Below are 27,178 nucleotides of genomic sequence, written 5' to 3' on the forward strand. Positions count from 1 at the left end.
TTTTAAAGATATCGGCTATCCCGTTATTTCTACTCGTTCAAGCTACTCGGGCTGCTGTTGGGCGGTTCCGCCATAGCTTTCCCCACTTTATCCGTCACTCTGTTGCCAGATCGGATGCTTGGCACTTTCTGTTGTTCTGTCGCAGACCCACCTCCCCTTTGGGATATGGCTGTGATATTTATTCTAAGTTAAGGAATCTGCGACTAGATATCTCTATCAGATGTACGAGTTACGTACCGTCAGTAATGATGTATCTGGTAGAGACGTTGTCTAGCCGCAGATTCCTTAACGCCCACCCAGCCTCCCCGTTCTGCGAGGACTTTGTCTAGTGGTGTTCTCCACTGGCCTCTTCAGTTGCCATTGTGTTATCTCCTAGGGGGGTTCAGATTGTTGCACTCGCCTGAGTGTGGCCATATACGGTTAACCTCTGCTGAGGGGCTTCTTTCCTGTTATTTGCTGCCTTTGATTCACATGGAGGTTCGTTTTCCTCTCCAGTTCCCTTCCCTTCCTTCCGTCTTCTCTACTACCTCGGGGTCCTGGTCTCCTCGTGGTCACCCTCTTAGAGGGTGGATTAGGCTTTGTTTCCTACCTCTGCTTTTACAGGGGAAAGGCCAGTCTTTTCCTACTTTCCTACAGTGGACTCTCGTTCTTTCTGTGTTCCATTCCTAGTGGACGGGACACTTCTACTTGGCACTAGTAGTCTATTTCTGTCTGTTGAGATGTTCTTCCCTCGTTGCAGTCGGGGAAGGGTCTTCGCTTAGCTTGCGGGGCTCTTTCTCACTACCTCCACTAATTCTGCCTTTTACGATGGTGTCTTCCACGATCCTCCGTCTTTATTCACGGATTTTCATCCTTCGCACTGTTCCCATACTTTCACAGTTTCTTTGTTGGTGGTTCCACGTTGTGCAGCGGAAAAGTTTCTCCGAAAAAAACTGACATCAGCGCGCCGGGAGGGAGTTTTATGACCTCTCTGACGTTACGTATGTGAACAACGTCAGGGCGGGGTCGTGTGGCGCCATCCCCCAGCGCGCAGAGGTGCTGCTGCTGCAAAAAAAGATTCTGGCTCTAGTCTCGCGCCTGGGGATATTCTAAGTTAAGGAATCTGCGGCTTGACAACGTCTCTACCAGATACATCGTTACCGAAGGTAATTAACTCGTACTTTTAAAAACAATTGTTCCGGTTGTCGGAGTGCAGTGCATTATGTGGTCGGGGTTCATGTCGCTGGCTTGAAGACATGAGTAGGAGAGCAGCAGGGAATCGGAGCTCCACCACACTCTGAAGTGAGAATATTGTAGGTAAGTGGCATTACGAGGGTGACTCATCTGGCTGTAAGTGGAGGACCAAAGAGTGATGGGGGGGGGGGGAAGGGGATGGGGATCAATGCTGCGGACAATGTAGACATTCATCAACCCGCCCAGAGCAGCAATATTGGTAATATCAGTCTGACGCGTGATCAGAGGAGGGTTGAATTTGATGCAGTTGCTGTAACAAAGTTGAACTCTCCCTACAACTCTTGGCAGCTGAGGGTTTGCTGTTCTTCTTCCAAGTCTGGTCTGCTCCCCCTACCCGGGCAGTCAGGCATGGAGTACGTTGTGTTGATGGGAGGTAAGTCTCTCACTTGTTTCAACTTGAAGATGAGTTGCGCACAACATGTGTCTCGCCTTCCAGATCAAAAATAAGGTGGAATGGATGTCCCCATTTGTATTTGACTCCTTTCTCTCTGAGGCTTCAGTGTTCTGCAGCTTTGCAGAATAAAAAGGGAGAGTACTTGGTAGATCCAAACTTTCGACCCTTCAATAGTGACCCATTGCAGACATGATTTCTTTCTGACTGTATTGGTGTAGAATGGTCAATAAATCCTGTGGAACCCCAGGGGCGTTGGAGGGGCGGTCCGCTCTATGAGTGTGGTCCAGGATGATGTCTATGTTGGTGAGTACGGGTACTTTGGTGGTAGAGACTAAGGATATAGTCTTCCAGCTTGCCAGAGTGTGCCTGGAGTGGGACTCCTTTGTTTCAGATATTAGAGCTGCAGGACCTGTTCTCCAAGTCCTTGAGATGAAATTGGAGATCCACATTCTGGTCTCGATGCTTTGTCAGATCACGTCGGTACACATAGAGTTCCTCCTCCCTTGTATCGCTACTCTGATCCGTTTCTCTATGTCTCTCATCTCACTTCAGACCTCTTTGATATCCTGGGCTACTTCCTGCTCAAGGGCCGCTATGTCATCACGCAGCATGAGGCAAAGAGTTTCCATAAACCAGTGTGTGGCTGGGGGGATGGATGGGGGTTGTCATCTGTGTGGCCCTCATGAGAGACCGTAGCTAGAGGTTGCAAAGGAGACGTGAGGTCTCGGGTCTGTTCTGCACATTTAGTGGCAGACTTGAACAGCATGCCCTTAATGGTCGCATCCTTATTTCCCCGTTGAGTAACCATGACAGCAGTGAGTCAGTCAGTCTGCATGCGAGGTAGGGGACTCTCTTCAAAAAGGACACTGAATGTCTCCGTCACCAATAACAAAAAAGGAAAAGGTACCCCCTACTATTTAGTTTTAGGTCTGGGATAAGGGAAAAGCAATACATCAAAACAAAAATCCCACTCGACCTGTAGCTCTTTAGTAACAGCTCAAGTGCACAGTGGACTTACCAGAAACAATTTAAGACCATACATGCATGTTGCCTTATCATATCTTTTTTCTGTATATTTCTTTTTAATCATTATTTACATAGGTGAACGCATACTGCCATACTACACCATTTACAAATCCACAATATTGTTTTTAATTATTTCAACCTGATAATCTCTCATTTCTACAATATCAAAACACATTTTCACAAGAAGGAAAACCATTTTGTACATTTTCTATAAAACTTTGTATATTTATCTAAATATCACATGCATAACTATTTTTACCCTATATTACAATCCACTCACTCATTCATTCCCAGGAAACACAGCCTCTCTCATATACCACTCATACCCATCTTAGCCACACTTCACATACACTGCGAGTTACAACGGAGAAAGGACTCCAGTTTGTGCTGCGGGACAGGATCTCTCACAAAACAGTCAATGCACGTTTCAGTTGATAAAAGATAACAACTATCACCTTCTTCAGAGGCCACACATTTTAAAACATAGATTATGGTGGGTCAATGGGGGATGATCTGTAAGACAGTATATAAAAACAACTGGTCAGACCACAAAAACATACTTATTTAATATGTAAGCAATCAAAAAGAGATTCCATTGTTAGAACCTACATGGTGGATACCTCCACTGTGGTGCACAATATGATAGAGGGCGATGGAAGACGTAAGTTTGCACATTCTCAGTAAGTGTGGTGTAAGTTCATCTGAAAACACATACATTTCCTTGTAACCCATCTACCTAAAAAGATGTGCCTTGGAGGACGCATCATACAATTAGTTTGTTTATATTGGTGGCATGTAGAGCTAGGCAGGCGGCTAAACCTTTACACAGGCATACATACAGACTAAGTCTTGCTCTCCCCCCCTCACCCTTTTATCTGTGAATAAAAGGATTAAATCAAGATGTCTTCTGTGGAATGATCAGGTAAAAAAAAAAAAAAAAAAATTGGCGAACACCTTAGAGAACCAAGAAGATAATTGTTCAGGTAGCAAACCCAAGTCCAAATTCACACCCACCCTTGAAAAGCTGGGCCCGGAAGTGACAGTGTTTGAGAAAGCAATATTAAAAGACCTCAACAACATCACTACTTTCATTACTCCTGCTCAGAGGCCACCATCTTGCAACCAGTCATGAGTGTGACGAAATTCAGGCTGCATAGTTGGCAACAAGTAATCGTTAGAGCCACCCTCCCCACCCATCTTCCTCCCACCCCCTGCCCCAAAATACAGCCTCCCTGATGACACGGCCGTTCAAGGGAGGCGAGGGCATGGCGTTAATCTACAGCGAAATGCTACGCACATGGGCATCACAGAGCTGGTGATGGTCTCTCCAGGGGGAGTCACATGTTACTGCTTGGAGTAAGTGGGGCGAATATATATGTTCTGCTTGCTCCTTTAGAATTGGCCCATTCGTGTATGTTGTCCCTTCCGAACGTACCGCTCTTATCACATTCAAAATCTTTGTCTCTATTGCCGCCCCAGTTCAAGTAATTTAAATAGATTATGACACCAATTACCTCCTGATACATTTAAAGAGAGTTTCTCACCCCACCTGATGTTGTATGTTCAGTGTCCAGTTATTTGAAAAATGCATATTGGGCATATCAGTTTCTGATAAAATTGCCTTGATGCCCCGTAGAAAGGGTAATATTAAAATTAAGAAATCTCCATGATTCAATGAGGTTTTTAAAAACTCAAAGTCAGACATGTAGAGCGCAAATGGAATATAAAAGTTTAAGAGTTGGTATTCTGAGGCCAGTAACTGGCCACACATCCGGAATAGCGGTGTTCCCAAAATGATGGCTGCAGAGAGCAGCTTCCAAGACCCAGTTTATATTGTTTTTAAAGTTTTCTACTTGGAGTGCTTTACTGCTATATTTTCATTGTAGTTTTATTTTCCTCTCAATAGTTAATTTTTCATTTCATAGCCACGTTTCTCTCTTTTGTCACAAGAACAGTTCTATTTGTCCAGAATTTCACTATGACATCATCATTTTCCAGTGTCTGATTTTCACCTCAACACTTTGTACTGTACACATGTAATCCTAATAAGTCTTAAAATGTGAATTTCTATCTAAAATAAAATACAAAATCCAACTGGGATAATTATTTGGTACTTAAATGCGGTTTCATTAGCGTACTGTTTGTCAACATCTCTCCAATGGTTAACAAACCCGGGAGCAGTTTAATAAAACCCACACTATCCTGTGCTTGCTCAAAATATCATCAACGCTGTCGACACTGGCAAACTTGACATAAACACAATTCAGTGCAGTGCTCGTGCATTATTGACTATGTATCTTATTCCTACCCAGAATCTCTGTGAAACAGAAAGATCTTTCTGTGGCTTGACTCTTATTTTTGTGGACTGCCCCTAACTTTAGCACCGTAAACAAACACATTGACAACGCCTATAGCTCTTGGGTTGCCGAGATCTGTTGGCTTTGTCAATGCTTGTTTTTTAAAGAAAGAGGTGATACCTTAAAAAAAAAAGTTTCCCTTTTGGCTATGCTTGCACAGAGATGGTGGTTGCCTGATTCTTGTGGGCCACCATCCTTGTGTTCATCATGGGCGGTTGCAAATAACAACTTGTCTAGTGATTCTCTCCCTCACCAAGGCCCCCACTACCACCAAATCCAACCTCCATGAAGGAATGAAAGCCATCACCGAATGGATTACGAACAGCCGCCAGGAACTGAACTCTGTCAAGACGGCGGTCCTCATCATCAAATCCACCTCCTCTACCTTGGACAACTCATGGTGGCCTCCCGCACTGGGAGCTGCACTGACGGCCACTTACCACGCACGCAACCTGGGAGTCATCCTGGACTCTGCATTGTCAACGACCCAGCAAGTAAACGCCGTCTCCTCCTCCTGCTTCAACACTCTCCGCATGCTCCGCAAGATCTACAGTTGGATCCCCACAGATACCAGAAGGACGGTCACCCAGGCCCTCGTCAGCAGCAGACTGGATTACGGCAACGCCCTCTATGCAGGAACGTCAGCCAAACTCCAGAAACGACTACACGCATACAGAATGCCTCGGCACGCCTCATCCTCGACATGCCCCACCACATCACAGCCCACCTGAAAGACCTGCACTGGCTCCACGTCACCAAGAGGATCACCTTTAAGCTCCTCACCAACGCTCACAAGGCTCTCCACTACACTGGACCGGTGTACCTCAATGAACGACAGAAAATCAAGACTTTTAAAATAAATATTTAAAAACTATAAGTTCCGGTTTCTTAGTGCAGTTATTAAGTGTATTGGTCAAGAGATGAAATAGTTGTTTGGATCACCGCTGTGTCTCTGAACTTCTCTATCGAAACTGCAGATAGTAACCTGAAAATATTTCCTGCACAAAGATAACATGGCAGGCTCTTGGTGAGACAGTGGTCCATTAAGACTGTTTTACTCGGCGCTGGTGCACTGAACTGAATCCTTGCACCTGTGGGTTAGAAATCCTGCCCCTGAAGAAATTCCAGAATTTGTGTTAATAGGAGTCACAGGCTGACTACGATAGCAGTTCCACTAGCAGGAAGGAAATCAACATTACAACAGTGCATGCAACCCCCGAACAGATCTCTGTGCTCCAAGAAGCCATGCAAAGAGACCAGCTTCCTACAGGATAGGAGCCACGCCCCGGGCTCACTCAAGCGACACATCAGCGAGTACTTGGAACACATGAGATCCTTTGGGGAAAAAGGACCACCCAGTAGTGGTTTAACAGGCCAGCCAGATCTAGCCCCCAACACAGCTGACAACTGACCTTAGGACTTCTAGGCTACAGTCTAGCCAATCTTTGAATGTCCATAGAAGCATGTAAATGAAATTGCATTTGCCCAAACAGACAAGGAAAAAAAGGGCAGTACAGACATGTTCAGTGTAGTCTCTAGAAGTGAATTTAGGGGAGAGGGCCACACATAGTCCATAGACAAAACTGGTGGGGCCATGGTTCCTTGAATTGAAGAGAAAATACTGGCCTTACAGAATTCTGCTTACTCCTTTTTTGTGGCTGTGTAATGTGTTACAGCATTTTGCCTTTCTCAATGACATTTGAAAGTTCCACAAATCTTGGAGATAATTATTACACCTGTAAGATAAACTGAGTTCATAGCCCTGGATGGCCTACGCACTCATACAGCGTATGCAAAATAAAAAGATGGCAGCATTAGTAGTTAAGGAATTCATAGCAAATACTTTTATAATGTATCCCTGTTGAAACATATATACCTATATTGTGGAAACAAAAAACATTAAAGAGCAGATGTTTCAGAGTTTGTTCAAGGACATAGAAAGCAGACTACAGTCCCCTGCAACACTGGTGTATAATTACTACTAGTCTGTCAACCCCTTAGGTTGGCACAGGTAAAGAATTGACACTGTTATATAATCTAAGATAAAGTGTCTATGGAGGATTGGAGACAGTGTTATCTTCAAGAATATATGAGGCAATGTGTAACAACAGATAACCGTTTAGAAGCAATTAAATCAGTATAGTCCTTCAAATAAGCCTCAAGCTAAGAAGGCTGAAGTCCAGTAAAATTTAGAAACCATGAAGGTTTATGTAAAATTAAGAAGCAGTATAGAAGGCGAAAATAAAGTGTTCGAGGCATGTGGGCTGCTGAATTCATATCTGTGCATAGATCGCCGCCTAGTGTTGGGTCCGGATGATTGCACATTGTGTTCCTGGAAGAGTCTTCGAAGTATCACGAGATAGGTGGCTCCTCCTCTGGACTACAGTGTGCATGGGCATCCTCTCTATACTCAGATTGTTTTTTTCCGCCATTGGGTTCGGATGTACTTTCGTTACTCGGAGTTTGGAAATAGATTTCTGACTTTCTAAAGGCTAAAAGGCCTTCGGGCGTCGGTATTGTATCTTCGATAGGTACCAACAACTTGTTCCTGTTCTTTCTACTCAGGACATCGAATCGGGCCGCGTGGCCTTCTCGACACCAGGGCCAATCGTCAATGGAACAAAGTCCTTTCAAGCGATGCCCCAACTGTAACTCTAAATACCCACACATTGATAAACACCCAGTCTGTAATAACCTCCACCAACACCAAACAGTGACTTCTTGTCACTGCCTCCAGACCATTTAACACCGGTCGGGGGAAGACTACAGCAGTTCCTGCCAGTCTGGAAAACCATAACTACAGACAGGTGGGTGAGACAGATTATACAGCATGGCTATTGCCTAGAGTTAATCTCCACACCGCCCAACATACCCCCATGACAACGGGTATGGCTTTTCTCGTGGCCATTACTTCGCTTAGAAGAGTTAGCGAGCTGCAAGCCCTAACTATTCAAGAGCCATTCATTCAAATTCACGCAAATAGGGTCGTGCTTCGGACAAACCCTAAATTCATGCCCAAAGTGGTATCACACTTCCACATCAATCAAACAATAGAACTGCCAGTGTTCTTCCCAAATCCACAGACAGTACCTGAAAGAGCCCTGCACACACTGGATGTTAAGAGAGCTCTCCTATATTACATAGACAGGACAAAAGATTTCAGGAAGACGAAACAGTTGTTCGTTGCCTTTTCACCACAACACAAAGGCAACCCTATTTCAAAAAATGGTTTAGCTAGATGGATAGTTAAATGCATCCAAATATGTTACATTAAAGCAAAACGTACTTTAACAGTGCCCCCAAGAGCGCATTCCACACGCAAAATGGGAGCATCCATGGCTTTCCTAGGGAACATTCCTCTAGAGGAAATATGTAGAGCAGCCACATGGACAACCATACATACATTTACCAAACACTACTGCGTAGATGTACACTCCAAGCAGCAAGCAGCTGTGGGACAGGCTGTTCTCAAAACTCTTTTTCAGACTGCTGCAGCTGGCACAGGTAGCCACCGCTAAGGGAGAGACTGCTATACATTCTATGCACAGATATGAATTCAGCAGCCCACATGCCTCGAACCGAATATGCTACTTACCAGTATGCATCTGTTCCTGGCATGTAGGGCTGCTGACATTCATATCGCCCACCCTCCTCCCCGGTGCCTGTCGCAGCTGTAGCATTCATTCTTATTCTTACTTTCTTGCATGGACATCTCTTACTGTATCACACTCCATTTCTGCCACAATGGCGAAAAACAATCTGAGGATGGAGAGGATGCCCATGCGCACTGTAGTCCAGAGGAGGAGCCACCTATCTCGTGATACTTCGAAGACTCTTCCAGGACAACAATGTGCAATCATCCGGACCCAACACTAGGCGGCGATCTATGCACCGATATGAATGTCAGCAGCCCTACACGCCAAGAACAGATGCATACTGGTAAGTAGCATATTCCTTATCAGAAGGGGATTATCATAAAACTCAATTAGATGCAGCAAAGAGTCTGACATACAGTCAAGTCTCAAAGCAAAAATAATCGAAGTCCAAAATTAAGAGACAGACTGATGTGGGTCTGCTTTCTAATGTCGGGGTATACCAGAAGTGAAGAGGTCCTAGTGACGTTCTTCTTTCTCTTTAAGCCCCGTCCTTTTCCGACTGGGTGACCTGACTTACTGCTGAAGTAAAAGGTTTCTTCTTTATGGGTCCAGATGGCCCCATAAAGAAGATAAGGGTAAAGAAGATAAGGAACCTTTTACCCCAGCAGGAAGTCGGGGCGCCCTGTCTGAAAAGGAAGGGGCTTACAGACAAAAGGCTGTGTGCAAACATCACGTGCAAAGTACTTAAAGGCTTGTTCGCGGATACAGCCATCTTGGAATGACCCGCTTTGTGACGAGAATTCCTGTCCTACAGGGAAGGGGACTGTGTGCGCTCCCAGAGTGCCTCTTCTGTGCGTCTCTCATGTGTCCCGGCGGTGGGGAGCTCGTGGGTGCCAAGATGGGATGTCACCGCTGGGCTCCGGGCACAGACGAGCCCCACACGCCCCACCGACTCCATGCCCCCTCCCGCTGCACCCGCCCCTGCCTGCCCCGCCGGTTTCATGCCCCCTCCCGCTGCACCCGCCCTTGCCTGCCCTGCCGGCAATAGCTCTCACTGCGCATGAACCCGACGAGATGCCCCCCGGTGATTCGTGCGCGATACAAGTGCTCCACATAACAGGTTCAGAAAAGGGGTAGTTTGGTCTGCCCTGTTCCCATGATGCACTGGGCCAGGGTCAGACTAATTTGCATATAGCCAAGTTCTGAGCTGGGATGGTGCAGTGAGCTAAAAAACGGTGATGGATCTAGCCCTGATCTTTGGACTGGGTAAGAGTGGTCTGCTTAATTCAGACACTCTGTTCATCACCACCCCCTTTTCTGAATCATTTTTGTCCACCATAAGCGTGGAAGGGTATACTCAGATGTGAGTCCCTTGCTCATTGCACCATCAGGATTCAAGCAAGCCGGGCCGAAGACGGCTGAAATGCCAGAAACCGGTCCCCGGAAGCTTGTTTCCTTCCCAGTATAAGAATTGGCTTGGTAGTTTGGTCTGCCCTGTTCCCATGATGCACTGGGCCAGGGTCAGACTAATTTGCATATAGCCAAGTTCTGAGCTGGGATGGTGCAGTGAGCTAAAAAACGGTGATGGATCTAGCCCTGATCTTTGGACTGGGTAAGAGTGGTCTGCTTAATTCAGACACTCTGTTCATCACCACCCCCTTTTCTGAATCATTTTTGTCCACCATAAGCGTGGAAGGGTATACTCAGATGTGAGTCCCTTGCTCATTGCACCATCAGGATTCAAGTAAGCCGGGCCGAAGACGGCTGAAATGCCAGAAACCGGTCCCCAGAAGCTTGTTTCCTTCCCAGTATAAGAATTGGCTTGGTAGTTTGGTCTGCCCTGTTCCCATGATGCACTGGGCCAGGGTCAGACTAATTTGCATATAGCCAAGTTCTGAGCTGGGATGGTGCAGTGAGCTAAAAAACGGTGATGGATCTAGCCCTGATCTTTGGACTGGGTAAGAGTGGTCTGCTTAATTCAGACACTCTGTTCATCACCACCCCCTTTTCTGAATCATTTTTGTCCACCATAAGCGTGGAAGGGTATACTCAGATGTGAGTCCCTTGCTCATTGCACCATCAGGATTCAAGCAAGCCGGGCCGAAGACGGCTGAAATGCCAGAAACCGGTCCCCGGAAGCTTGTTTCCTTCCCAGTATAAGAATTGGCTTGGTAGTTTGGTCTGCCCTGTTCCCATGATGCACTGGGCCAGGGTCAGACTAATTTGCATATAGCCAGTTCTGAGCTGGGATGGTGCAGTGAGCTAAACAACGGTGATGGATCTAGCCCTGATCTTTGGACTGGGTAAGAGTGGTCTGCTTAATTCAGACACTCTGTTCATCACCACCCCCTTTTCTGAATCATTTTTGTCCACCATAAGCGTGGAAGGGTATACTCCGATGTGAGTCCCTTGCTCATTGCACCATCAGGATTCAAGCAAGCCGGGCCGAAGACGGCTGAAATGCCAGAAACCGGTCCCCGCAAGCTTGTTTCCTTCCCAGTATAAGAATTGGCTTGGTAGTTTGGTCTGCCCTGTTCCCATGATGCACTGGGCCAGGGTCAGACTAATTTGCATATAGCCAAGTTCTGAGCTGGGATGGTGCAGTGAGCTAAAAAACGGTGATGGATCTAGCCCTGATCTTTGGACTGGGTAAGAGTGGTCTGCTTAATTCAGACACTCTGTTCATCACCACCCCCTTTTCTGAATCATTTTTGTCCACCATAAGCTTGGAAGGGTATACTCAGATGTGAGTCCCTTGCTCATTGCACCATCAGGATTCAAGCAAGCCGGGCCGAAGATGGCTGAAATGCCAGAAACCGGTCCCCGGAAGCTTGTTTCCTTCCCAGTATAAGAATTGGCTTGGTAGTTTGGTCTGCCCTGTTCCCATGATGCACTGGGCCAGGGTCAGACTAATTTGCATATAGCCAAGTTCTGAACTGGGATGGTGCAGTGAGCTAAAAAACGGTGATGGATCTAGCCCTGATCTTTGGACTGGGTAAGAGTGGTCTGCTTAATTCAGACACTCTGTTCATCACCACCCCCTTTTCTGAATCATTTTTGTCCACCATAAGCGTGGAAGGGTATACTCAGATGTGAGTCCCTTGCTCATTGCACCATCAGGATTCAAGCAAGCCGGGCCGAAGATGGCTGAAATGCCAGAAACCGGTCCCCGGAAGCTTGTTTCCTTCCCAGTATAAGAATTGGCTTGGTAGTTTGGTCTGCCCTGTTCCCATGATGCACTGGGCCAGGGTCAGACTAATTTGCATATAGCCAAGTTCTGAGCTGGGATGGTGCAGTGAGCTAAAAAACGGTGATGGATCTAGCCCTGATCTTTGGACTGGATAAGAGTGGTCTGCTTAATTCAGACACTCTGTTCATCACCACCCCCTTTTCTGAATCATTTTGTCCACCATAAGCGTGGAAGGGTATACTCAGATGTGAGTCCCTTGCTCATTGCACCATCAGGATTCAAGCAAGCCGGGCCGACGACGGCTGAAATGCCAGAAGCCGGTCCCCGGAAGCTTGTTTCCTTCCCAGTATAAGAATTGGCTTGGTAGTTTGGTCTGCCCTGTTCCCATGATGCACTGGGCCAGGGTCAGACTAATTTGCATATAGCCAAGTTCTGAACTGGGATGGTGCAGTGAGCTAAAAAACGGTGATGGATCTAGCCCTGATCTTTGGACTGGGTAAGAGTGGTCTGCTTAATTCAGACACTCTGTTCATCACCACCCCCTTTTCTGAATCATTTTTGTCCACCATAAGCGTGGAAGGGTATACTCAGATGTGAGTCCCTTGCTCATTGCACCATCAGGATTCAAGCAAGCCGGGCCGAAGATGGCTGAAATGCCAGAAACCGGTCCCCGGAAGCTTGTTTCCTTCCCAGTATAAGAATTGGCTTGGTAGTTTGGTCTGCCCTGTTCCCATGATGCACTGGGCCAGGGTCAGACTAATTTGCATATAGCCAAGTTCTGAGCTGGGATGGTGCAGTGAGCTAAAAAACGGTGATGGATCTAGCCCTGATCTTTGGACTGGGTAAGAGTGGTCTGCTTAATTCAGACACTCTGTTCATCACCACCCCCTTTTCTGAATCATTTTGTCCACCATAAGCGTGGAAGGGTATACTCAGATGTGAGTCCCTTGCTCATTGCACCATCAGGATTCAAGCAAGCCGGGCCGACGACGGCTGAAATGCCAGAAGCCGGTCCCCGGAAGCTTGTTTCCTTCCCAGTATAAGAATTGGCTTGGTAGTTTGGTCTGCCCTGTTCCCATGATGCACTGGGCCAGGGTCAGACTAATTTGCATATAGCCAAGTTCTGAGCTGGGATGGTGCAGTGAGCTAAAAAACGATGATGGATCTAGCCCTGATCTTTGGACTGGGTAAGAGTGGTCTGCTTAATTCAGACACTCTGTTCATCACCACCCCCTTTTCTGAATCATTTTTGTCCACCATAAGCGTGGAAGGGTATACTCAGATGTGAGTCCCTTGCTCATTGCACCATCAGGATTCAAGCAAGCCGGGCCGAAGACGGCTGAAATGCCAGAAACCGGTCCCCGGAAGCTTGTTTCCTTCCCAGTATAAGAATTGGCTTGGTAGTTTGGTCTGCCCTGTTCCCATGATGCACTGGGCCAGGGTCAGACTAATTTGCATATAGCCAAGTTCTGAGCTGGGATGGTGCAGTGAGCTAAAAAACGGTGATGGATCTAGCCCTGATCTTTGGACTGGGTAAGAGTGGTCTGCTTAATTCAGACACTCTGTTCATCACCACCCCCTTTTCTGAATCATTTTTGTCCACCATAAGCGTGGAAGGGTATACTCAGATGTGAGTCCCTTGCTCATTGCACCATCAGGATTCAAGCAAGCCGGGCCGAAGACGGCTGAAATGCCAGAAACCGGTCCCCGGAAGCTTGTTTCCTTCCCAGTATAAGAATTGGCTTGGTAGTTTGGTCTGCCCTGTTCCCATGATGCACTGGGCCAGGGTCAGACTAATTTGCATATAGCCAAGTTCTGAGCTGGGATGGTGCAGTGAGCTAAAAAACGGTGATGGATCTAGCCCTGATCTTTGGACTGGGTAAGAGTGGTCTGCTTAATTCAGACACTCTGTTCATCACCACCCCCTTTTCTGAATCATTTTTGTCCACCATAAGCGTGGAAGGGTATACTCCGATGTGAGTCCCTTGCTCATTGCACCATCAGGATTCAAGCAAGCCGGGCCGAAGACGGCTGAAATGCCAGAAACCGGTCCCCGCAAGCTTGTTTCCTTCCCAGTATAAGAATTGGCTTGGTAGTTTGGTCTGCCCTGTTCCCATGATGCACTGGGCCAGGGTCAGACTAATTTGCATATAGCCAAGTTCTGAGCTGGGATGGTGCAGTGAGCTAAAAAACGGTGATGGATCTAGCCCTGATCTTTGGACTGGGTAAGAGTGGTCTGCTTAATTCAGACACTCTGTTCATCACCACCCCCTTTTCTGAATCATTTTTGTCCACCATAAGCGTGGAAGGGTATACTCAGATGTGAGTCCCTTGCTCATTGCACCATCAGGATTCAAGCAAGCCGGGCCGAAGATGGCTGAAATGCCAGAAACCGGTCCCCGGAAGCTTGTTTCCTTCCCAGTATAAGAATTGGCTTGGTAGTTTGGTCTGCCCTGTTCCCATGATGCACTGGGCCAGGGTCAGACTAATTTGCATATAGCCAAGTTCTGAGCTGGGATGGTGCAGTGAGATAAAAAACGGTGATGGATCTAGCCCTGATCTTTGGACTGGGTAAGAGTGGTCTGCTTAATTCAGACACTCTGTTCATCACCACCCCCTTTTCTGAATCATTTTTGTCCACCATAAGCGTGGAAGGGTATACTCAGATGTGAGTCCCTTGCTCATTGCACCATCAGGATTCAAGCAAGCCGGGCCGAAGACGGCTGAAATGCCAGAAACCGGTCCCCGGAAGCTTGTTTCCTTCCCAGTATAAGAATTGGCTTGGTAGTGTGGTCTGCCCTGTTCCCATGATGCACTGGGCCAGGGTCAGACTAATTTGCATATAGCCAAGTTCTGAGCTGGGATGGTGCAGTGAGCTAAAAAACGGTGATGGATCTAGCCCTGATCTTTGGACTGGGTAAGAGTGGTCTGCTTAATTCAGACACTCTGTTCATCACCACCTCCTTTTCTGAATCATCCACATAACAGGTGGCACCTAGCGAACAGAGAGGAGGGCACCTCAGCAGCGACTGTCCCCAGCAGAGCGGGAGAGAGACGAGGAGGGGCATGGACACTGCGGCCACCGTCCTCTCTGCTGACACAGTCACCGAAAGGAGGGCAGAGGCCGACCAGCGGCCACCAAGGGATGGGCTCCATGATTGGCAGCGTGGCCCGAGGGAAAGAGGAGGCCGAGCCCCTGGTCCTCTCCTACCCGCAGCTGGGGGACTCCGGGGAGCCCGAGATCTCCGCCTTCTACTGCTCCGTGTGCCTGGAAGTGCTGTGCCGACCCCTGAGACCTCCCTGTGCGACCTCACGTGTTCGAGCCCTCACCTGTCTCTGCACCCACAGTGCAACATCTGACCCCATAAAAAAGCTGGTACGCGTCTTGTATCATTCTCCCTAATCGTTTTTCCTACAGTGCTTTTCTGCATTCGACCCCTTACTTTATCTTGTTTTGAGCGCCTCTCTGATTGTAGCGATTGTTTTTTGCTACCTTCTCCACTCTTCGTTTTGCTCTCGTGATATTTCGAGTTGTGCATTCTCCCTTTTCTCCACAGCTGGCAGCAGACTTAGCCCCCTGGAATCGGCTGTTGCCTTTGTGTAAAGGCCACGTGCTCACTCAGTACAGTAGCAGACTGGATCGGACGCACACGAGCTTTTTGTTATACACAGTCCCATAGGCTTTTACACCAAAAATGAAGAGACAAAACTTACTTTCTGTCAAGATCTGTTTTAAACCAGTCACTTCCCAACTAAGTTAAGGCTTGTGGTGCACTTTAATCCCAATGTCAAGACTGAGTCTTCTATGTGAAGGGGGAAAAGTAAAGCCATTTATTTTGTTGAAGTTCATCTTATGAATTATGGGGAAAAGCCATTTTATAGCAGAAGGGACATTTTTGAATCAAAAAGCAATGCACAATGAATGGCCCTTTGTGATGTTATTTTAACATTGCACCTTAACAAAAAAAGATTTCAGAAGGCTCGGAGTGTGGCTCTGTGTGTGTGTGTGTGTGCGTGGCTCTGTGTGTGTGTGCGTGGCTCTGTGTGCAGCTCTGTGTGGCTGTGTGTGTGTGTGTGCGTGGCTCTGTGTGCGTGGCTCTGTGCGTGGCTCTGTGCGTGTGTGTGTGTGGCTCTGTGTGTGGCTCTGTGTGGGTGCAAATGCAATAGCTCTCCCATTTGCGAGAGATTAAGCTATTGGCATTGTAAATGACAATGCCATTTATTTATCTGTTTTCAAAACAAACACATAAATAAAAATGTTGTCATTTACAATGCCAATAGGCCTAGCTTTTGCAAAGGCGAGACCGTTGCATTGTAAATGCTTGTTACTTAATGTCATTGGATGTTTCGAAACAAATCTAGTTACATTTAGAGCAATGACATTAAATAAACCCAAGGTAAAACAGACAGGAAGAAACTTTAATCTTGCAAAAACTTCCTCCAGATTTCTTCGAGTACAGCATGTCAACATAGAGCATTAAACTGATGCACTTTTTTTTATGTTTGATGAGAGGATAAATGAACACACACTCCATGGCTGCATTAGGATTCAAGATGGCATTTCGGCCTAGTTTGTCGAACACACAGGAAAAATACAGTTTTGAGAAGTTAAGTATTTTTTTTTTTAGTGCAAAAATGTTAGGTATGCAAATGCAATAACTAAAATTCAATTCTAATTCCCCCTCCACTCCAGTAGTAAAATGTGAATCTGCTGTGGCACACTCTATATATAATCTTCACAACTCTGACTTGACTTACCACCATTAGATTAAAGTGTAATGGATTACATGGGAACAAGAGAATGATTACAGCAATACTTTAACATTAAGTGGAAACCCAATTTTCTAAAAACATGAGTGCATTGTTATGTCAAGCATGTCAGTACACCTCATTAGAGGGAATAATAACAAGTTTAACCCAAATGGGTCCATGTCATATCGACATTTTAAATCAAACGATGTTGAGAAGAGTAGTTTCCCATCCTTTCATGTCCAAGTGATGTATAGCATAATACATCTCATTAAGTTATTGAGAATTAAAACACCGACCAGTTTCATTAAGAGAATAACATTGGACCCCAGTGTCAACATATTGAGGTAAGTGTAGATTAGAACTCAAGGAGATGGCTTTGACTTTGGTCAAGTACCATCCCCAAATTAACTCATTTTTTGAAGGCCAATTTAGTATGGGAGTTGGTGTACATCAATGTCAGCGAATAAAAAAAAAAAAGTGCAAGCGGAGCATAATACATTTTGATCAGTCGATCATAAAAAAAAATGCAAGTCCGTATTATCAAAGTTTGAGTTTGTGTCTGTCCCTAATGTCTTTTACATTTGCTGCAATATTTTTTCCTGCAGACAATGCTGGAGATATTTCTTGAAATGGAAAGGACTGGACTTCTGGCTGAAGACAATTTCCAGGAGCTGAAATATCAGATGAAGTCTATACAGCGAATTGACCTACTTAACAAAATTACGTGTTTTGAAGAGACGAGGAAAAAAGGTAACCTTTTTAAGTGTTAATACATTTTCTGTCAGCATTCTCAAAATCAATTCCCCCTTGGTAGGACACCCATCTAAATCCAAGAGGACAGTCAATTAGTGTAACATAGTAGCAGTGTATGATAAGGCCGACAAAATGGCACTCAAATTGGGAATAGAATGGATTTGTAATACCTTTAACATTCTCAGGCATGTCATTTCTGTTCAGTATTCAAAAAAGGGGAGTATAATTGTTAGCAGGAACATTTTGTATTTCTGATGTTGTGGATGATTTTTTTCCATACCCAAGATGTACCAATAGTAAAGATGACGGACCAGTGCAGTCCCCCACGTATCCAAAATAGCCCTCCCAGCTACCAGTAGCGTTAGATTGAACAATGTGGCTGCTGCCTTGCAGGGGTCCCCAGTGGCCCTTGGGTAACCACCCCGGGAGAGGGCCACCCGTGTATGCTGCATCGTTATGTTGGTGGCGTCCTTTATCACACCCATCACTCCATTCCAAAAGTCCTTTATCTTGACAGTGTCCCATAGAACATGCCCAAATGTTCCCATTCCCCCACATCATCTCTTAACATTTCTCAATAGCATTTAATGGAAACCAAAACAAATGTCATCGTACTAATCGATTCCAGTCCCTGAGTGTGAACAGCTCCCTTCCTTGAATTCTTCATTTCACCTCCCATTCTTCACCAGAGAGAGCCATCTACCAGTTCCACCACTTGCACAAAATAGGCCCCTTTTCGAACCTCCCTTTCTGTAACAGGTCTCTATATTCTAGAAGTGTTGTGCTGATCATCTACCCTTTGTATGAGTCTGCAGATACAGTATTGGGTCTCCTACCTGCTGTTCTCCTCCCATGTTCCCATTCCCAATGCTGGACCTGCATTTCTGTACCTTCCTCATTCCCAAAAGTCAAAATCCTGCTTATGTTGTTCAAAACCATCGAATGACCCACCCCCTTCTCATACATGTCTCTGATCTTAGTACTTCATAAGGCTTCTCCATTTAAACCAAGGATAAAGACCGGATTACCCAGGATCTGTGTATTTGGCGAAAGAATGGAGGGGACACCCTGGTCCTGCCTTCAACACTGTCCACGTAATAGGGGAGTGTAACATATTTGCGGGACTATCCATGTAGATGAGCCAGATCACCTACCATAGGGGGCAGTCCCACTACAGTATGATCTAAGTTTCTGCTTTTGACCACTTGGAAATGTACTTAACACCTTGGGTGCTAAGCTGATTCCCCTCCTGTGCTTAAAGTTATTGAATCCCCTTTTTCATGACGAGCTCAGCTCGTCATGAGCACACGAGAGGTGTACCTCATGACGAGCTGAGCTTGTCATGAGCATCGAAGGAGTTAAGGTATGCCGTATGGTAGAACCGAGTCAAATTATGACTGTCTAACCTCTAACCGTGGTATTTGGAGAATTAATCAGAAACCAATCCATATATTTCGAGGAATGTTGATACTTGAAGCTTCTGATTTGTTCAAACTAACTTTGACGGATACCGCACAGGAGTTCCTTAAGCAAAGGGGCAAGGGTCTAGTATAACTTGATATTGAAACTGTGGATAGCTTCCCTGCATGAATAGTGATTTGCTGGCCGCAGAGCACATCACGGTCCTAGAGGGAGAGGAGGTATAACATCCCGGCAGGGAGTAAGAGGATGTAGGCTGTAGTGAGAGTAAATGGGCTAAAGGGAGGTAGGAGCAACCCAAGCTAAAGTGCAGTGTGCAGATGTAGACGTAGCAAAAGGAAACTGAACTTCGTGTGGGTGGAAGACCGGGAAGTGACGTGAAGCACGCATGTCAGAGGACCTATGAAAGACTGGTTGCCTGAAACAAGGAAAGCCTTTGCCAAATGAGTAGAAGAATTGCCTCTTGTAGAAAGCTGATGTAGGAATTGTACTCTGGGTGGAAGAACAAAGGGACAAAGAGAACAACAAAGAGAATTGGATCAGCACCAGTGACTTGTGGTTCCCTGGTCAGAATGCCAGTTAGCCCTACGTGTCCAAGGATAGACTGTGCATCTTAATATGGAAATATGGAGCTTTTTTTAAGATTATTTTTTATTCATGTATGCTAAGATTTTCTTCTGTTCAGTTACTCATTGGTGAAAGAAGGTTGGTACAAAGGAGTACTAAAAAAAACTTCTAGCGGACACAGAAGGAATGGAAAATGCTCAACACCCACCAAATTCCCTGCATTTTCTTACTCTTAAGAGTCAACCAGTCTCTAGAGAGATAGGTAATTGGAAGCCCTAATTTATGAGAGGAGAGTCTGACAAGGAAAAGAGGAATGTAGGAAGAGATTTCCGAAGTTCACAACCACATAAATCAGCAATAAAGGGTTGAGAATTAAATGCAAATGCTACAAGACCAAGATAAAGAGAAACCTAAGTAAGGGACGGCGCGAAGCTTCCGAAGTGTTTTCTCACTTACCTGTCTCATGAGGATTTTGCTAGGAACAATGACGCGCGAATACCCTAACACCAGTTCATTGATGATCACCAGAATCCCTTAGAAGTGAGTAGATAAGAATCATCGTGAACAAGTACATTTGTGAGACGATAGAAAACTGAGAGTACTTGATCTAGCTTACTCTCACAAATTACCAAATACATTTGTGAGAATCCTTCTGGCAACTTACATAAACTAACATGTCAATAGCAAACAATGAGAGTTTAAATCCAGGAATACCTATTTTCATTTTCATATTTTCTAAGCTAGTTCTTTTAGATGCATCATGAATACCAATGGGCACATTGATAGCCTGTCAAGTTCTGTGGTCTACCTAGTTCTTGGCGAGTCCCTGTCATTCACCCATATAAAAGTAGTGGGATTGGCATATCGAGTCATGGCCCTGTTTTGAAGTGTCAAGTTGAATCCCTGATCGTGCAACAACTAGCCTAGAAAGCCCCAACTAACTCAATAAAATGCTCTATCAAATGCATAGTTTGTCTTTTTTAGGTGTATTTAACATGGTACATAGTAGAGAAACGGGAGGGCAGAAAATGTAATCTTTCAGGTTTCTCTCTAGTTTCAAAAGAATAGATGGCCCATCTTCTGTCTTGAGGGTGGCACTGCACCCGTAAGTTCAAAACTGTTAAACTCCCTAAATATTATTCCCAAGAATCCTGACCAACTTGTTTTTTAAAGGGAGGGTAGGGGCCTTTCCCAGCTTCACACTTTCAATAGCTTTGATTACCCATTCCAAGGTTATTGGGTTGTCGAGGGAAGTCTTGTTGGTCTGCCTTTAGCTTCGTTATGCATGCCTGTGTCATACATTCTCTTCCACCATCCTTGGGGTATTTTTTCTCTGATATGCATATTCCTTTAGTGCCATTGAAGTGCTTCATGGTTTCCAGAGTTATTCTAATACCCCTCCCACCCTTCGTTCTTTAATGGCTACTACAAACATTTCAGCCTGTCTCTGCCTAATTTTTTGCATCAGCTTCCCTTCAGCACTTTGCTACTACCACCGTAGTATTTTTGTTTAACTCATACTAATAAATATTCTTTTATTGAGTTCATCCAGTTGCAGCTCTCCTTACTTGCAAAACGTAGGCCATATTGTGATGTCACCTTGGGTCATGCTTCTAACTCCTTTTCTGGAGAGTAGGCAGTGTTCCTTCTCTCGCTTTCTTTAGCCCAGCAAGTTCCTCAACGCAGGTCCCCCTCACCACTGCTTTTAGAGAGCCCCAGAGCATCGACAAACTGCATTCTCTGTGTCATTAAATCGAAGATATTATTGCTTTCCAAACAACTGGATCTTTAAGAAGCAAGCCTTTTAGGTGCCATATGTACTCTCTAACAAGATGCCACCTCCATTTCATTGTGCAAGTGACTGTGCATGGTCCTAAATGTTATCACCATATCCTCTGCTCCCATGAGGGTAGGGCCCAAAACGCGATCCACCAAGATATCAGTTCTAGTGTAAGTTCTATGGGCTGCGTCATGATGGTGCAAAACCTCTCCTTGATCAACCTGATCTACTTCCTATAGTCACCTACTCTGCTGTCTCAGAAAGCTCAACTAGACCCCCAGACCTTTAACCCGATTTGTTCCTCAGCCTACCCAACACCAGGTTTCAGCACCGACCCAAAATAAGGGTTCCTGTTGGCAGACTAATTAACCGCAAAATCATTAGTTGAAATAAACCTTCTTGTTCCTGGTTAAGGGCAGAGATAGCTGCTAAGTAAACTGACTGACCCCCTCAACGAGCCATTTGACGAGCCAGTCATACTCTTTTTTTTTTTTTTTTTTTTTTTTTTTACAGGAGGCTTGCATTGAGAAACATGCCAGAGGGGAGCACAATATACCAACTCCTTTCAAGTTTGTTTTAGTGAGGCAAATAATTCTTTGGGAAATTGGTAGCACAAAAACCTCATATCTCAGGAAGCAAGTGAGTCATGGATAAAATACATATCCCTCTTTGTAAGTTTCAAAGCCCTAAGGATTGCTGTACTCTTGCTTGTGGTGTTGAGACCTCAACATTTTAAGATGTAATGGTAAGGTATTTGTCCATCAAAAGCATGCCCAACTCAGCTCGTCTTTTCCCAACCATTTCACAGACATGGGGAGACTGGGTCCTCTGTAGCAAATTTTTGTTCTCTCTCCTACAAGACATTCCAATTGCAAGTTCCCGCAGTGATCCCATAAAACTCCCCAAAAACTAGATTACTCTGCCCAGCCCTTCTCAGAATCCTAACCTCACTGTGGAACCTCATCCGAGACACAAAAGACCAGAGGAACAAGTAGACAAACCTTTACAGGATGTTATGGAGACCAAACTTCACACCTTATTTTGTGACTCCTGCCTCCCTGGAACTTCCACTGCCTCCAATAAGCTACAAAAGTTCCTGTCTAAGAATTGCCCTATGAGACGACAAATGAAGGTATAATGTGGGGCCAAATTAGATCTGAGAAAAACATATATCTTACCATACAAATACACATACGACGGTACATATACATAACAAAAACATCTCAGCCCAGGGGCATTCAATAGCCCCTGAATATTAGCCCATGAATACAAACAAATGCATAAAATCACAGAGAAGTGGGGGGTCCGGAGCAGGTCCGGAGCAGGAGAAGCTAGGTGCCGAGCGGGTGCCAGGCGTTGCGGGCAGTGTGCCATTTTCGCCTCCACCCCCCTCCCGAGACCCATGGGGCGTGGATCTTTTACTACACAAACTATACAGGTTCCTCTGAGTGGAGGATAATCCCACAAATTGTGGTTTGTGTTTTGTTTTGCACCTTTTTTACACATAGCACAAATTTTTTTTTAACTTTCACGTCCTTTGGTCAGGGTGGGCCTTAGCGCGCCCATACCGCCAAGGTACACGCTACACGGTCCTGACGAATGCCCACGTAATACTTACATCTATAAAGGGCAGAAACATGTTGACCCCACTTTAAGTGGAAACTCCCATCATAATTGGTGTAGTTTTTCCACACATAACCCTTTTTTACCCATGTCTAAACTGACTAGTAAATAAATCATTTTGGTACAGTATTGGACATTTTTAACATCACTTTTCACATCACTGTCACGAAATCCAGCTCCGCAGTAATCTGGCGTTGTAGCACACCAGGGAGGCACTCCGCTTCTCCTGGTGGGCCCGATGATGAAGCATGTCACCAACCAGGTTGGTGAGTGAGGGCTTCTCATAACACCCTTGTAGGTTTCCAATGTGTCAACAAGGGGCTATCTTTCTATAGTCTTTCCTTACAGTCTTTGCCTCCGTGTTTCTCTACAGAGACACCTTGCATATGACACTCTTCTTTTGTTTTGTACAACTAACCCGTGGGACTAAGAGTGTCTCTCACCCTCTCTCTCTCTCTCCTTGTTTTTTGGCATTTTTGAAAGTAGTCCTCCCTACGTCAAGAATATAATCCAGAAGAACTGGAAAATCTTAAGTCCTTCGGGATTTCTAAACCAATGTTTTCCTTCAGAAAGAGGAGGAATCCACATTATTATCTGGTGAGAGCTGCACACCTGAAAAATGACCTGCGTGAAATGCATTGCATGCCACCGGTGAATGGGCATTTCAAATGTAACACCTGTACTGCCTGCTAGTTCACGTATGACTCTAAATCCATCATTATTAATCGTAAAATACAACATCCGATTTTTTTCCCCAGTTGCAACACAAAAAACGTGTATTGTTTGAGTGAGGCAAAGAGGTTGGGGAGGGAGCATAAGTTAACACCTTAGATGCGGCGCAAATATCCCTCCCCAGTGCTGCGCTGTCCATTGGAACTAGTGCTGAATGGACGTCCAATGGACGTGCGCAGCACTGGGGAGGTAGTGCTGCCGTCGGCCAATGCCCCGACGCAGCACTTAAGAGGTTAAAGTTAAGCTTGTTGTGGTTTGAAAGAGAGACACATTGGGCCATATTCACAAAGGGCCTCTACACTCGTGGCGGAGCCCCCGCAGTATTGGCACGGGTCACCAGTTATGGCAGGACCTCTGCATTACAGTTTCTCATTGCGGTGATCCCGCCACGACTTTGTGGCTCTGGCCCATTGTAGTTAGAGCAGTTGGAATGCAGCTTGTGCGTGGGTTGTTTGGTGGTATTAGAAGGTTCACAAAGAGAGGAGCTGTCAGGACCAGTGAAGAAAATTTCCTTCAGCCTAGTTTCTAGAAGCTCTGAGTGAGTGTAAGTGGCGCTGGATGGGACGCTGGATGGCACAACAGGAAGAGTGGCCGCCTGTGTCCCCAGACGAGGAGCGGACAGGTATAAAAAGGCTTGTCTTTGGTATTGGGTAATTATTCCTGGTGGTGTGTAAGTTGTTGGGGATCTCAGGACGTGTTGCAAAGCAGCGTTCGGCTCTGGCAAAGTGACTGTCTTTGAGGATCAGTAGAAAGCCAAGGGTAAAGATGAGCTCAGTGTCCTCTGTTTCTACCACATTGGTAGAATACTGAGAAATGGCATAGAAGGTATCTTAAATGGTAAAATCAATAAAAAAAACCTTGATGGATAGATTTGAATTGTATGTGGGGAGAGCCTGGTGTGAGAGGCAGGACTTTCAAATAACTGGGCTGTATGTCAAAATATCGAAGTTGAGGTCTATACTCTACTGACTCCAGAATATCAACTACCAACGAATTATCAAGGTAAGTATTCTTAGAGAAGTTTAGCTTTGCTCGTCTTAATTTCCCATCTTCTTACCTTGAAAATATGTTCTAGTCGATAGTGCATATTGAAGTATGCACAGTTCAATATGAAAAACTTGCTGTTCTGGTAGAACATCCATACTGATTGGGTGTGTTAAATCCAGATTACATCAGAGGTGAAAATGCTTTGATTATTTGGTCGTTGAAATGCCTGTGATGCTGGGCTCCAATCCCCAAAGAGTAGGTGTCCAAGTCAAATGCTTTTGGAGGGTCTCAGCCAGGGAGGGCCTTTCTAGAAGATGGGATTTCTAGATGGGATGACACAAGGCTGAATTAATAATAAATAATAATAATTACGCACCTATATAGCGCACGACTACCCGGAGGCATCTCGGCGCTTGTACGAATACCTCAGAGGAACCCTTCCTGGCCTTTCCCTGTGAGGAGCCCACTCCTGGGCACCCCCAAGGTGAAGTCAGGCATCCTCAGCGTTGTTGGGGCCGTTGTAGAGATTAAGCAAGCTATTTCCCAAAGATGCAGAATGGGGCTCATGATCAGAATAGGCACCGAGGCGAGAATTATCAGGTCCGAGGAAATTGAGCCCGAGGCGGGGATTGAACCCTGGTCCCGGCCAGACTACTGCATCAGGGTCTGTCGCTCTAACCATTTAGCCACACTTCTCTACTGAGTCCCCATTATTTGGATTTCACAAGGGCTCCCTGGTCCCACGCTATCTCTGCAGCCTATGCCATAGCTGGATATGAGGAGGAGCCATCCAAACCCAATCTCCTAGTTTTTTAGCAACGCACGAACTCATAGTTAATCTATGCAACAGACCTCCAAAGTCAAGTTGGTGTCAATGGGGTTGGCAGTGCTCTGTCCAAAGAATAGATCACATAGAAATGTTCAATAGCTCTGAGCATAGCTTGACTGAATGTAGGTGCTTCCATGAGGGTCACAGGTATATCTCTCACATCAGCTCACCATGTATCAGTTACCTCATTTGTGAGGTAGGTGTTCACATGTAAATCTAACATCTCTGTTCGAGGCATATGGGCTGCAGATGGTACATTTATGAATAGATCGCCATCTGGTGTTGGGCTCGGATGATTGCACTTGTTTTTCTCTTGGAGAAGTCTTTTGTCGTCACAAGACTGGTGACTCCTCCTTTGGATGCTAGTGCGCTTGGGCATCGGCTCCATCCTTAGATAGTTTTTTTCCGCCATCGGGTTCGGATGAGGATCGAAACGCTCCGGATCGACTTCGAGAAAAAGTGATATTTCGGCGCGTATTCCCTTTCCAATTCGGCGGTATTGTTATCGAACGTGATTTCATTTCCATTCCGACGCGTTTCGACTCCAACAATAAACATTTTCTTCTATGTCGACGAGACCGGGAGGCCTTTCTCGACGTAGTCCAGCCCGGAGTCCATGGAAAGGACTCCATTTAAGAGATGTCCAACGTGTGGTGCTAAGTTCCCACACAAGGACCTACACGATGTGTGCAACCTCTGCCTATCGCCTGAACACGAATCCAGGGACTGCGATTAGAAACCGTCGTGCCCGACACGAGGTTTCGAGAATGCAGTCGGAGGCAATCCCGGAGCTGTTCGAGGCCCAGCACTTCGAAGAAGAAGAGGAACATGAAGACGAGTCGGGGTCGGAAGTGGACGAGTCTGATGTCAAAGAAATCGACGCTCACCAAACCGTGAGTGACGACGTCCCCTTACCAAAAAACCGACCTTGTGTGGTACCGACCCCGCCTTCGAGCCCGGTCAGACTACCGAAAAAAGTTTCCGACGCCCCGCCTTCGTGCCCAGCAACGAAACAGAAACCGAAACTCTCGGCCTCCCACCATGTCGGATCCGAGAAACGGTCAACATCGACACCGAAGCTCCATACAAAGGAAAGCTCGGCATCGAAACATTCCATGTCGAAACCGAAACATGCTTCGACGTCGAAGACTTACTCGACACCGAAAAAATCGGAATCGAGCAAATTCTCGGTGCGAAAACACAGAACATTGACGGTCAGAAGCAAAGGCACCTTTAGGAACCAAGAACTTCGGTACCGACACAGGAGCAGCAGACAGATCCAAAACAAAAGACTTTGTTTATCGATCCGCAAACTGTCAAAGTGGTGACAAAATCACCGAAAAAGAGGAAGAATTAACAGCTAGATGACCAAGCTCTTCCTCCTAAAAAGAGAACAATGAGGACAAATACAACTCCTCCCCTTTCTCCTCGACCTAGAGACACACCCTCTTCTCCTATTCCTCACACTATGCCAGCTATTCCTCCACCTTCTACACCAAGACCATCTACACCTCAAACAGATGTAGACAGTGATACAGGGGAGGGAGATCCTCATGGGGATGACGGCACTGTCCCAGATGAAGAAGACCCATGGGAGAATTATGATGCCGGGTCAGATGATAACGACCCAGAATTATACCCCTCAAAACCTTCACCACCTAATGATAATACAGGTTTTGTACAGTTGATTAATAGAGCAGCAAAATACCATAAGGTAGATTTACAGGGTCTTCTCAATGACACAGCAGACATATTCAAATACCCTGTGAGGGCTAGGGTATTAAACCCAAGAATTGATAAAAAATATAAGGCAGCCCCAAAGGACCCAATATTTATCAAGGGACAGGTACCTCTGGACTCGCTTGTAGTCACAAACACTCGTAAAAAAGCAAACTCATTATTTACAGGAGAAGCTCCTCCTCCTGATAAGGAGTCCAAGC

At 45.7% G+C, this 27,178-nt stretch overlaps 1 protein-coding gene across 5 annotated transcripts in view; it reads left to right on the top strand.

The window, feature by feature from the left end:
* LOC147730436 (caspase-8-like) overlaps positions 1 to 27,178 on the top strand; it is a 260,962-nt gene that overhangs the window by 161,413 nt on the left and 72,371 nt on the right. For all 5 annotated transcript variants that reach the window (XM_086955245.1, XM_086955246.1, XM_086955247.1 and 2 more), the window contains one exon: positions 17,154 to 17,298. In XM_086955245.1, the coding sequence (XP_086811371.1) occupies positions 17,154 to 17,298 (145 nt within the window). The remainder of the gene's footprint in view (positions 1 to 17,153; positions 17,299 to 27,178) is intronic.

This window comes from Lissotriton vulgaris, chromosome 2_1, assembly GCF_964263255.1.
Source record: "Lissotriton vulgaris chromosome 2_1, aLisVul1.2, whole genome shotgun sequence".
In the NCBI taxonomy this organism is placed as follows: domain Eukaryota; kingdom Metazoa; phylum Chordata; class Amphibia; order Caudata; family Salamandridae; genus Lissotriton; species Lissotriton vulgaris.